This window comes from Ctenopharyngodon idella, chromosome 7 (assembly GCF_019924925.1).
Source record: "Ctenopharyngodon idella isolate HZGC_01 chromosome 7, HZGC01, whole genome shotgun sequence".
NCBI lineage: Eukaryota > Metazoa > Chordata > Actinopteri > Cypriniformes > Xenocyprididae > Ctenopharyngodon > Ctenopharyngodon idella.
The window spans coordinates 8,928,453-8,942,296 of NC_067226.1; the positions used below are offsets into that span (position 1 = coordinate 8,928,453).

Consider the following 13,844-nt stretch of genomic DNA (forward strand, 5'->3'; position numbering starts at 1 on the left):
AGATGTAAATGAGAGGGAGGGAGAGGGATAAAATGTGAGAAAAGAACGGAAGAAATGACAGAACAGAGAACAGCTAAGATGGAAAATGAAAGAGTCTCTATGGCGTTTGAGGGCCACAAACATGCCTAACTGTGGTGGCACGTGCAGAAGTGCTGGATTTGCTCTTTTGTGCTCTTCAATTAGCAGAGCACTATTAACATCTCCAGAAGTTATTCACTGCATCCTGCTGCAGTAAAATCCACCTGTAATAGAGCCGCTGAGGTCTTGCTCCCTTGATTTCACCTCTTCTGTACTGCAGATTTTTTTTTTTTAATTAAAAAAAACAAACTGGCTGTATGATTTCCATTAGTTGAAAGGTGAGTTATAATATAATACATTGGGTCTTTGGTATCTTTTCATGGTTTTCTTTATAAGCCAAGTAATTCTAAACAATAAGCCAAAATGCGATCTACAAAATATGTAAAAAAAAAAAAAAAAAAAAAAAAAAAATGTGGGCTGCTTTAAGATCCAGAGCTTGAGGTTCTAAAGCTTATAGACTAATGTATTGTTCTTACCTTCACTGCTACAATTCTCTTCCCAAGCAGGTGGTATGCTCTGTCAAAAAGGAAATATTTATGTCAATGCACACATTAATAAATAAACAAACAAACAAATAAAGGGTATATACACTGATGCTGCCCTAATTTTCTAAGTACAATCAATTAACTTGGAAGACATTTCAACTTAAATGACATGAAACCGACTTAAAAAATGAGTTGAATCTTGTAGAACTTATACAAAAAAAAAGTTGAAAATTGCTTAACTTAATTTGATAAAACAATGTAAAAACATAAGTTCTCATAACTTATTGTATTTTTTTTACAGTGTATAAAAAACTTATGTTTACATGCTTTTTTTTTTTTTTTTGAAAGAGCAAGGACATTAAATTGATCAAGTGACAGTAAAAGACATAATATTTCCACAAAAACTAAGCAGTGTTTTCAACAGTGATGCAAAGAAATACGTTTCTTGAGCACCAAATCAGCATATTAGAATAATTTCTGAAGGATCAACTCATATTTATTTGTATACCGCTTTTCACAATACATATTGTTTCAAAGCTGCTTTACAGAAAATGCATGTTTCTACATTAAAATTTAGAGTAATATGTTATCAGATGTGACGGTATCCAAGTAATGTCCATATGTACAGATCTAATATAATACATTAACTAACATCATGTATTCATTTAGTCAGAAACAATGAGCTATCATGTGATCATATGACACTGAAGACAAGAGTAATGGCTGCTGAAAATTCTGCCTTGCCATCATAGGAATTAATTACATTTTAAAATATATATCCAGATAGAAAAGTTTTCCATGTGAATATTTCACAATATTACTTTTATTTTGATCATTTCTGAACTGCAGCATTGGTGAGCATAAAAGACTTCTTTAAAAAAAATATTACAATATTTTACTGGCCCCAAAGCTTTATACATAACAAATTTCACTTAGATATTTAAATTAGCTATCTATTATATATTTGTTATCTAATGCATTTAAACACAGTTTCACATTCCATCCTTGAATGTCAATTACTGAATGTCCATCCTTGAATTTTTTTTATGTTCAAGGTTTTAAGTCAGAGCAACCGGAGACGTACATCTATATGACTAAGTAAGACACTTTTAAACATTTGTATTTATTTACAGATTATCAGCGTCTTAATCGCTACAAAAAAGAGCTCAGAGGAGGGGTGTCCTCATCCTAAGTGTCAAATGCAGGTGAGGTCAACACTGAGTCAGTCACCTGCGAAACCTCAGACATTCTGAGCTGTGGAGCGTTATCAGCTCCGTTCCCGTTTCAGCGTGAGCTCTCCCAGACAGGCCTCCTGTTACAGGTCGAATTAACGGCAAAGCCGCAATTATTTAATTATGATCCTTGCTCATTCCGAGCAGTGGATCTGGTTACTGCAGTAGGTTCTGAAGAGGGTTTGGGTTACAATAACCCACGACACGGTCCATTCCACCAGATAATATACTATAACAACAGACAGCTGCCAAACGAGGGTGGATTTAACAACACAGGCGCACTGTATGTGTGTGTGTGTGTGTGAACACAAAAGAAACAAACAAAAGAAAGAACAGAAAAAGAAAAAGACTGATTATGACACTCTGTATGGGGTGCACATACGTCTACAGTAAACAAATTCGTAATGGTTCATGTTTGAGACAGTGCTTGTGATTTATGGGAAATAGATGGCTGATCTTGTTACAGCTCCAGACACCTCGTAACTCCGGCAAGCCTTTAATTAATGTCGCTCTAAGTGATGCGACGGCTAACTTCCCTCATTTAGGGCGACGACACTCGATCCCATCTCACCTCTGCACGTACACTTTACACTTCAGAAGATTCTGAGCCATACAAGTTTTGGAGATGCCCAGTGACACGCCCAATATGTGCTTATTGGGAACACATATTATTACATTAATATGTATGAAAAATTAAATCTCAAAGTGTTTTAGTAATTTCTGAAGTCAACTGAAATGTCAAACTCAAGCAATATCACCTGTTAGAGGTGGTACAGCTTAATGGGTAGTGACGGGTATAGCTCAGGCCTGACCATCGGAAGGCAGTCCAGTTGCTAGCTCCACATCGTGCACTTAGCGTATTGTGCCCTTGAGCAAGACACTTAACCTAAGGTCTTTCCACAGGGATTGCCTGTGTAATATGTACGCTATAAGTTGCTTTGGATAAAAGCATCTACTAAATGACTACTTACTGCTTACTAAAGCCAAGTTTGCCAACCCAACCAATGAAGTCGTCTGAATGGTCGCTTCAGGACACTAATAGATCTCACTAAGCCCATTTACAAAGTTCATCTAAAGTCCTTGAACTTTGACCCTGCTGAGTAGTCATGCAGGGATGATTTAAGACTGACAGACGTGTGGTCAGAGCAGAGCGAGGTGACGTAGTGACGTGTGGTCCTGACCCCCGTAAATGTGTCCCTATTCTCTGTTTGTTATTTACACTCCAGAGCCCGAGGTAATGAAAGCTCTGTCATGCAGTATTCATGGACCTCTAGAAGACAGCCATCCCATGCATGTGCGTTTGCAGACGAACACACACGCACACAACCACACAAACAGGTTTCGATTACAGCGGCCAATGCGGACCAGACAGTTCTCTCAGTCTCTTTCCCTATGCCATCTAACCTGAGATGACCAGATGATCGCCTCACCTGAAAAGAAAGCCACAAAGAGAGGTGCGCGAGAAGAAACACCAGGGAGGGGGAATAAACAATAGTTTACTTGTTTGATTGTTGATTTTCTAATTTATTTACTCGTGTCTTTACTCATTTGATTATTTACTTTGTTTTATAATCAGGGAAAATTAGAATCTTTTTCTAATTTGCAAGCAAAGATGGAGCGTTTATTAATGTATCAGGTTATTTCCCGGTAGTGAGGTAAAAACATATAGCTTAATCATTTGTGTATCTGACTGAGTATTCCATTTATTATGTCTGTTGTGATGTTAAATAAAGCATAAAAAAACTGAAGGAGTATTCCTACTGGTGTTGTCACGATACTGGAATTTCCAACTTCATTATGATACCTTGAAAAATATAGATATTCGATACCATTTTCGATAGGGAAAACTGCCATATATACCGCCATACAGATAATTTGTTATTATCTCATATCTAACATATACAGTTGCAAGAAAAAGTATGTGAACCACTTGCAGAATCTGAAAATGTGCAAAATTTTAACAAAATAAGAGAGATCATACAAAATGCATGTTATTTTTTATTTAGTACTGTCTTGAGTAAGATATTTTACATAAAAGATGTTTACATATAATCCAATCCATTACATATAATCCAAGACAAAAATAGCTCTATTTATTAAAATGTTCAAGTTTGTGAACCATTGATTCTTAATACTGTGTGTGGTTACCTGGATGATCTACGACTGTTTTTTTGTTGTGTGATGGTTGTTCATGAGTCCCTTGTTTGTTCTGAGCAGTTAAACTGAGCTCTGTTCTTCAGAAAAATCCTTCAGGTCCCGAAAATTCTTCAGTTTTCCACCATCTTTTGCATATTTGAACCCTTTACAACAGTGGAAACACGATGCATTAAGAGTCGGGCGGTGAAAACTTTTGAACAGGATGAAGAGGTCCAAATTTTTCTTATTTCGCTTGAATATCATTTTTTTTTTTTCATTTAGTACTGCCCTTTGGAAGCAACAGAAGATACTTTCATGTTTCCCGGAAGACAAATAAAATACAATTTACCTTGATCTTCAAATTCCAAATGTTTTCACCCCCCATCTATTTATGCATCATGTTTTTTTCTGAAGCATCAGTAAATGTTTGAACCTTTTTTAAAAGTTGTGTTTGAGTCCCTTTTTTTTGAGTTTGAGTTGTCTTCCATGTGAAAAGATGGATCTCAAAATCATTCAGTCACTGCTGTAAAGGGTTCAAATATGCAAAAAATGCTGGAAAACGGAATAATCTGCAGGACCTGGAGATTTTTTCTGAAGAACAGAGCTCAGTTTAACTGCTCAGGACAAACAAGGGACTCATGAACAACCATCACAAAACAAACAAAAAACAGTCGTAGATCATCCAGGTAACCACACAGTATTAAGAATCAATGGTTCACATACTTATGAATGGGGTTATTTTAATAAATTTAGCTATTTTTTTTGTCTTGTGGATTATATGTAAACATCTTTTATGTAAAATATCTCAGGACAGTACTAAATAAAAAATAACATGCATTTTGTATTATCTCCCTTATTTTGTTAAAATTATTAACATTTTCACAGATTCTACAAGTGGTTCACATACTTTTTCTTGCAACTGTATATCATACATCTATTTTTTTTTGATAATTTGGGTAATTTTGTTGTAATAGCTTACAAACAGCACATGGAGGCTTTATTTGAATCGTTGAACTACATTTTAAAAAAGAGAAACAAGTAAACAGTCAGTAATAAAATAAGAACAAATTAACAAATTGCAAATGATAGCACAAAAAAAAAAACAATAAAATAAAGAGACAAATGAAATAAACATTAAACAGCAGTTTTCATTTAAGAAATACTGCAGAAATTAAAGTAATCAAATGTAAAATAACACTGAATAGTTTTCATAGTTAAAATGAAATACAGATTAATGCTTACAACTAAAATTACAAAAGTTATTTAGTCAAGAGCAGCGAGTTTGTTCTCTTTGTCTTTCGTTCTTTGATTTACATGATAGACAGCAGCAGGTTTATTAGGCTGCTGTCACTTTAAGAGCTCATGCACGGATTCAATATACTGTTACACAACATGTGTTTCCTCTCAACTATTTACGTTCCAAAACTGACTGTTTTTACCTGAATACTCAGAAAGATGGGCATTTTGACAAACAGTCAAATACATACAAAAGTATAAGTGCAATAAGCCACAAAAAGAAGTCAATTTGATACTCGCTAGCTTTATGAGCGCACCACTTATATAGATCAGTGGTGCGCACGCTTTTGGTGTGAGCACAAAACCTGTGCAAATTACTAAAATTATGCACTATACACGCACTATTCAAATGGAGAGAATGAGGCGAGTGAGTGAGAGGAGGCGTGTGTCAATTCACTGTCAGAGAGAAGCGAGTGAAAGAATGCGCAGCTGATATTGGTGTATCAATACTGCAGAAAAGGAGTATTGGAAACATTTCAGATATTTTAGTAGAACTGATATTTTTGAAAACACTAATTCCAAAATGTTAGCGAGAAACTTATGACACATATATTATCCTCTCATGCTGTTACAGATGCAGCATTTTGATTGTAGTTCTGCATGAGGTGAGAACACATTTCAAGAAAGAGTCAGAGTTTGCGATATATTTCCTGCTCCCTACATACCGCGAAAAGCTCGCTCTGTCAGGATGGCCTCAAATGCACAGTAAGGACCAGTGCCGGTGCTCCCTATACACAAGGTACGCAAGTTGCCCCCTTGCTCTCAAAGATGATTTAATGCGATGCGCTGTCGCCCTTCCTACATAACATCCAAATCAGTCAAATCATGTAACATGACTGTCGTAATACACAGTCTCCTAACAGACGTGTTCGATACTAAAAAGAGTTAAAAGCTTATTGAGCTTGTCAAAGGATAATTCTCACAACATCAAAACTATCTGCACCTGGGAAGAGGAACTTGACAGAGCTTGAGGATGGTTACTGGAGTAGAGTATTAGACAATATACATACCACCACTTCATGCGCTAGACTTAGCTTTATACAATTTAAAACAATAAAACACTACAGTATTTTGGAAGTGTGGCATGGACAAGTTGACAATCCCTCATCCCCAAAGCCTTGAACAAAACTATACATGATGAAAGATAATATGGCCAGGATTACATTAATAATGCGCTCACTTGGTTTGTACTGCCAATAATGTGTTTTGAGTGGTGAATTATTGGTTGCAGAGAGCACAAAACCAATTAAAGAGAAATTTAGAAAGTGGCTTTTTCCCACATCAGTATTTTTGTATATTCTTGGATCTATGCAAATAATTTTTCAGAATTTTTAGCCTATAAATGTAAGAATATTTGGTTTATCTTTTCGATAACACAGGGTTATAAACAGGGTTATAAACACAGTAACACAACATCAAGGGGTGCAGGTTAGGTGAAAGCCTTACAGAAAAAAATATTTATTTATTCTTAAGAAAAGCAATTTAAGTGAATACCCTTGGCGCCATCCTGTATGCAGTCTGACGGTCACAAAGGTGTGTGTTTTGCATAAAGGAGAGTGTGTGTACGTGAGCGAGCACAGTAGAGGTGATCGAGGACAACTGTGGAGATGGATGAGAGACTGGCCTAAATTTCCCTACGAGCCACATCAGAGATTATATTACATTACATTTCACCTGCCGCTACCTGTACTGCACTGCAGCTGTCAGTCTGAGCAGGAAACACAATAACAGTGAATGTTTCCCTTCTTTAAAGATCATGAATATGCAGGGACCAAAAATAAATAAATAAAAACAAGCATTCCTGGTCTTACAATCTTTTAGAACACATTATACACCCCTTTTTTTGCGATGTGACATCAAAGTTTGCATTGATTTTTAATGCATGTTCCATACAGACGTAAAAGGAATCTATGTTCAGAACAGCTGTATTTCATATCCATCACTTAAAAGAAAAAAGAAAAAAAACAGGGAAAATGGTTTGAATTAAGAGATGAATGCAAAATTCAGCAGTTTCTATTGTTTGAGGGGGAAAAAATAATTCTAGGCAAACACATTTAGTGCTGAGCTTGTCAGACTGCATTCTTGTTTGGGTTGCAGTATTGGCTTTTTTAAAATGGTCGAACAATTTCCAACAACCCAGAGGTGCTCCTCCAGTAAGAGAAGAATATGATGAGAGTATGGATTATCCACAAAAGCACACAAACTGAAATGAAATGAATTGTGTAAGACCATGGCCTTGTCCAGTCCTGTCCTGTCACTATATACTTTAGGCTTGGTATATAGTTTGGGCACAGAAGGGAGCTTTAGAAGGGTCAAAAAGAGTCACTTCAACATCACAAGTGCTAAATCAGCATCGTCCTTTTGGGTTTGAAGAGGCTGACCACAATTGGTCTAATTAAATCCTAAAACATGAGAGCAGCACTCACTTGTAAACTGTTCCACCATTTCCATGGCCAAGTTGCTCCTGGTACTGGAGGTCATGTTCATTTATCTAAACAAACAAAGGAAAAAAAAAACAGAAAGAAATTTTCCTCTAGATACTGTTTTTATCCAAAGAAAGCAAAATTCTTTAATCCTACTTAATCTAAATCTAAAGCATCTTCAAAAGAGTGTTATTACGCATGTCCGTGTGTGTGTGTGGAACCAGGTGTTTCTGTGCATTTCTTTGTGTGGGTATGTGTATGCATGCATTCATAGACTCGTGTCTTCATGAGATGGCCACTACAGCAGCTTTATTTCTTCTCTTTTGTTCATTAATTGTGTAAAATGTAAAGTGAGCTGATTAATTAATTGAGAGAAAGAAAGAGAAGAAGACAGAAAAGAGAACGTGAGGCAGAGACATAAATAAAAGTGTTGTCACATTTGTAACAGCATCACAAGTGGGAAAAAAACCTAGTAAAGTCCTAAAAAAACTCCCAGAAGAAATCCCACTGTAAGGTCATTGGAAGTTCAGTAGCGGAACAAAAAGGAGGATCAATACAACATTTCCTGTCTAATATATAAAAAGACAACAGCAGCAAGTAGAGTGATAGGAAGTTTAATGATCATTTGTTTGCCTGTGCTGTCATGTTCGACTTTGATAAAAGCTGTCAAAATGGTAATACAATACAGGCCCTTCTGACACCAAGAGGCCAGAGGGACCAGTATGTTTTAACAAGCAGTCAGTTTTATGCACATCAGAATGCCCTCCATCTTTATTTCAACCTCTTGATTTCTTTGAATATAACAATAAAATACATGCTGTGGGATCTAGAGTTAACTCTCAGAGCTTCAGGTTTTCAGCCTATGAGTTAGACTACATATCTGTGCCCAATTGAAACAATTAAGAAAACTTACAGAAAGATAATTAACACTTTCAAACACTTTAAAACAGGTCATGTGACTACAGTGGTTCAACCTTAATGTTATGAAGTGACGAGAATACTTTTTGTGGGCCAAAAAAACAAAATAACTTTATTTAACAATATCTAGTGCTGGGCAATTTCAAAACACTGCTTCATGAAGCTTCGGAGCATGTATCAAACTGCCAAAGTCAAGTGAATTCAGTAAACGAGGCTTTGTTACGTCATAAGTGTTTCGAAACATTTAGAAATTTCAATAGTTCACATGACTTTGGCAGTTTGATACACGCTCCGAACCACTGATTCAAAACAAAAGATTTGTAAAGCTTCGAAGCTTCATAAAGCAGTGTTTTGAAATCGCCCATCACTAGATATTGTTGAATAAAGTCGTTACTTTATTTTTTTTGGCGCACAAAAAGTATTCTCGTCGCTTCATATCATTAAGGTTGAAACACTGTAGTCACATGAACTGTTTTAATATGTCTTTAGTAGCTTTCTGGGCATTTGAAAGTGTTAATTATCTTGCTGGCAATGGAGGCCTCACTGAGCCATCGGATTTTATCAAAAATATCTTAATTTGTGTTGCGAAGATGAACAAAGGTCTTACCGGTGTGGAATGACATGAGGGTGAGTAATTAATGACAGAATTTTCATTTTTGGGTGAACTAACCCTTTAAGGGTTTTCGTAACACAAGGGGTCTGTAATGACCTGCTGCAGATTCCTCAGGGCCAGAGAATCTCTGAGGCTATGTCCACACTAGTGTGTTTTCATTTTAGCACAGAGATTTAAAATTAAAACATTCCTCGTCTATACTGGTGTTTCCACTGCGTTTCAGAAAAGAATTCCATCCACACTACATGACAGAAAACGCATGTCACATGACCATTCCTGCACACTGGGTATATGCGCATAAATTACAAGTGTAAACAGTTGCAGATTGTTGCCAACTGCTCTAAAGCTCAATTTTTACTTCTGTGTCAAGTGTACGCAGTAGGTATGGCGTAGCCTACGCATAGTTGTGTACCCTTTGCCGTACCCTGACACCCACCTCCCCAAAAACATAACTACGACAATGCAGACCACAAGATCTGTGATTGGTCAGCTTGGTAGCATAATGCATCGCTGTGGAAGGTCACTCTAGTAATCTTCTGACCTGACCTGTAAATGCAGTTGCTTATTCCAGACACAGAGGATTATTTTCAGATCCAGCTTTGAACTGATTCATCCAGTCAACAAATTAACTCCCACTCAATCACTGACATCAGAACCACAATTCAGAACAACTCATGTTTACTTTTCAATCAGAGCTCTCAATGAATTATATAAAAGCCACGAGGGCTGTGCTTGAATCTGATTGGTTGATGAACTTTCTAAAGTGTGCAATTATTTTTCAGTAAATGCACAGCTGAAGTAGATCTACATTGCTTTGCCAAATTATTTCAGTCATTTCAATGGTTTTTACAGCCTTCAACAGCAAAAAAACAAAACCCACAATGAAACTGACCAAGCAAACAAATATAACAATAGGATAAAAATGACTATTTCCTTGTTTTCCCCACTTAATTATGTTTTATTATCTAAGGAAAGCACACTCTCTTCCCCCACTTTCTCACACACTTGCACAACATTAACAAGCACAAAATGTCTCAGTAGCGAGGTGGTAATGTTGCTGTTTTTGAAGCAATTAAACTTCACTATTAGTAGAGACTCTACTGCCGAACGCTGTTGAGAGACACACAGACTCAGGTAATTCACACAAGCTTAATATCTCTCTCTCTCTCTCTCTCTCTCTCTCAAATAACTGCATTAGTCTGCATATCAGTGGCTCAAGCCTCCGTTTCCAGCTTTAAAACTACAATTTGGAACTAACAATGAAGACTTGGCATGAGATGTAGCCTATTAGAAATTAGGGTTACACTTTATTTTAAGGTGTCCATGTTACTGTGTAATTATACATTTAAGATATTAGTAATATTAATTAACTACATGTACTTAATAAAATAATAATAATAATAATAATAATAATATCATTACTATATAGCTGAACAATCCATTTAATAAGTCATTTGTTTGTAATTGCTAATGTGACTTGTTAGGTGTCAGTATTTGTATGTGTTATAGGGGAAGTGTTTCCTCTTGTGAACTGGAGCTGATGTGAAGCCAAAGCTCTGCTGACAGGCCTCACCCCAACTACAGGGGTCCCATGCAGGACATTTGATTAGGCTTAAGTTTGAGAGAGAGACATTGTGTGTGTGTGTGTGTGTGTGTGTGTGCGCGTGCGTGAGAGAGAGAGAGAGAGAGAGAGAGAGAGAGAGAGACAGTGTGTGTGTGTGTGTGTGGGGAGGATGCTAGTGCTCTATTAACTGTGCATGTTACTGGTGTCACAGGGGATGTGACTGTCTTAATTGTCTATCTGACACACTTTAGTTGACAGACTGTCCTGCTAGGGGCCTGCGGAGGGGGGAGAAAAGGTGACAGGGAAAGGGAGGAGGGGTGGGAAGCAAAAAGACACAGCTCTGATCACTCAAGATAAAGATCTCAACCATACCAAAGAGAAGGGGTCAGTGAACAGGCCGTTAGGAGCAATCAGTGGATGCTTTCACACATTCACATAGAGAATCTTCTACAGTGACAAATTAAACGGGATAAGTGCTATGAAGCATCACTGGTTCAGTGGTAACAGCATCACAAACAAGATAATCAGATCCAAATGAAGTGGGAATACTCTGCATTATGTGTGCCTATTAAAAGGTATGCAGAAGTAAAAGTGTGTGTTATGGAGGGACGGCTACTATACCTGTCCGTTTGTCAAAATCTTCTTAAGCTCAGCTGAAGACTTCTTTAAACTGCTGAAGCAAAAATACAAAGTATTAAACTGTGTACTAGAAGACTCAACTGAAGGCTCTGCAAAAATCTGACATGATGAGTAAATTGTTTAGACAGAGCAGTTACTTCACATTAGAAATGTAAGATGAGACTCATTTGGCTGGTATGATTTGCTCCCTGCATCACTGCTGAATACACACACTGGCCTTCAGACTGCAGGTCTGTTTCATTCTCTCAGACCAGATCCAATTAAAACTGACAATGTTTGAATGAAGACTTGAAGGCTCCTGTTAGCATTTCTCTTCTTAAAGGGAATTACATTATTGAGACCTTTATAATTAAAATGAATCAACATCACCTTTAAATGTGCAGCGAGTGATTTCTAAGAAACAATATTGATATTTGAAATCAACCCAACCCTTCATCGCTTCGCCCCCAAAGTCACAAACACGCAATGCAAGAGTGGATGTCTCTTTATCAAAGCTGAAGCGAAGCAAAATAATATTTCGTAAAAAACAGAAACAGAAACATTTTGTGACATTATAAATGTCTTTGTTTTCACCTTTGATCAATTTAATGTGTCCTTGCTTAATAAATATATTAATTACTTTTTTCTTTTTTTTCTTACACTCACTTAACACTTACTGACCACAAACTTTTTAACAGTAGTGTGTAACCAGATGCTGATCCACCTAAAAAGGTAGTCCTAACTCAAAAAACATTATTTAGTCAACAAGCCACAAGAGGCCGCAAGTTACAGTGATTTTACCACAGGTAAGTGGTGTTCTTAAGCATGATGGATAGCGGATTCCTCTCATTACAAACATAGTTGATAACCATAAGCTGTTTAACAAGCAATGTAGAAAACATGAGGGATTATATATAGAATTGCATTACCTATCGTTGGACCGGGAATCAGACGCAGAGGAGCCCCTGCCACTCGAGGATTCGGGCCGCGTGTTCACCTGCGGGCAAACAAAGACAATCAGAACCCTGTGCTAATTAACCTGTGATTCAACAGCAAACTGCCTGGTTTGGCCGCAAGGTTAATTGGCTTTTGGGGGGAGACAGAGAGAAATAAAGAGAGGCTTGAGGAAAGGGGTCACTTCATCTATCAGGCAAAATTAAATATAACTCTGGGAACATCCTTGGGTTAAAAAAAAAAAAATAAATCAACATCACGTCCTTTATTTGTCATTAAAAAGGATTCACGAAGCTGCTTATTGTCAGAGCCGCGCTAACAGATTGCAGTGGGAGAATGAAGGAAAAAAGCTCAAAGAGAGCCACTAGATAAATAAGTAGATTAATTGAGGTCTGTAGGTCGTACAGTGTAGTGCAGTAAAGCAGTGATTCTCTTCTTAATTAGTGTCTATGAAGACCTCATTTAGATCAGTTTATCAGGGTTTTTTTTTTTAACCTTTTCAAGCCAATTAATTTGGAATTAAACCAAAACAAGAACAAAAAACGAGCAATCATACTATCTAGGTAAGCCAAAAAAAAAAAAAAAAAAAAGTAATAATTTTTATTCAGCATGAAATTAATCAAAATTGACAGTAAAGATGCTTATAATGTTGCAAAAGATTTAAAATAAATGTTGTTCATTTCAACTTTCTATTTTTTAAAGGAATCCTGAAAAAAAAAAATCCTGGTTTCCATTAAGTAGCACAAATGTTTTCAACTTTCATAAGAAATGCTACCTGAGCACCAAATCATTACATTAGAATGATTTCTGAAGGATCATGTGACACTGAAGACTGGAGTAATGATGCTGAAAATTCAGCTTTGACATCACAGGAATAAATTACATTTTCGAATATATTAAAATACAAAACTGGTATTTTAAATTGCAATAATAGTTCCAATAGGCTATTAATGTTTGTACGGTTTTGATCAAATAAATGCAGTCCTGGTGAGCATATTAAGACACTTATTTCAAAAAACATTAAAAAAATCTTACCAACCCCAAATGATTGAACGGTTTATCAAATCAGAAGATAAAAAAATACAATGAAAAACATTGAGGTTGTAGAAAATGAGAGACAGATAGAAAGAGAGAGTCTTGACTTCAATTGACATTTCAATAAGTGTACGCAGCATAACCGATCCATGCCCAATTCTGCTGAAACAATCATTGAGACACATACCTTCAGGCCGTGTATGTTGCGGATCCCTGGGGTCTTACCGGCTGAAAAGAAAATTGACTAGATTGTAGATCACGTGAGGCCAGAGAAAAAGAACATGAGCAGAATATTTTAAATGTTTAAAATGTCAGACTTAGTCTATCTGCAACATTAAAAGACAGACATATTGAAATACAGCTTAGGGAGCTTATATCATAAAAAATAATGCCTATGTGAATGTGTTTGTATTCAGAAAGAATTTGCTTCACCAAACTGATATTTATTCCTCTCACAGAAGCCAGTGAGCATGAAGTAATGTGGGATTTGCT

The 13,844-nt window shown here is 36.5% G+C and overlaps 1 protein-coding gene across 2 annotated transcripts in view; it reads right to left on the bottom strand.

The window, feature by feature from the left end:
• map2k5 (mitogen-activated protein kinase kinase 5) overlaps positions 1-13,844 on the bottom strand; it is a 67,635-nt gene that overhangs the window by 45,703 nt on the left and 8,088 nt on the right. Inside the window, exons 5-9 of one of the 2 annotated variants that reach the window (XM_051899696.1) lie at positions 13,540-13,580; positions 12,293-12,360; positions 11,367-11,415; positions 7,654-7,718; positions 555-594 (exon numbers count right to left, since the gene is read on the bottom strand). In XM_051899696.1, coding sequence (XP_051755656.1) covers positions 555-594; positions 7,654-7,718; positions 11,367-11,415; positions 12,293-12,360; positions 13,540-13,580 — 263 coding nt within the window. Of the gene's footprint in view, positions 1-554; positions 595-7,653; positions 7,719-11,366; positions 11,419-12,292; positions 12,361-13,539; positions 13,581-13,844 lie in introns of both variants that reach the window. The other variant, XM_051899695.1, reaches the window with a different exon arrangement.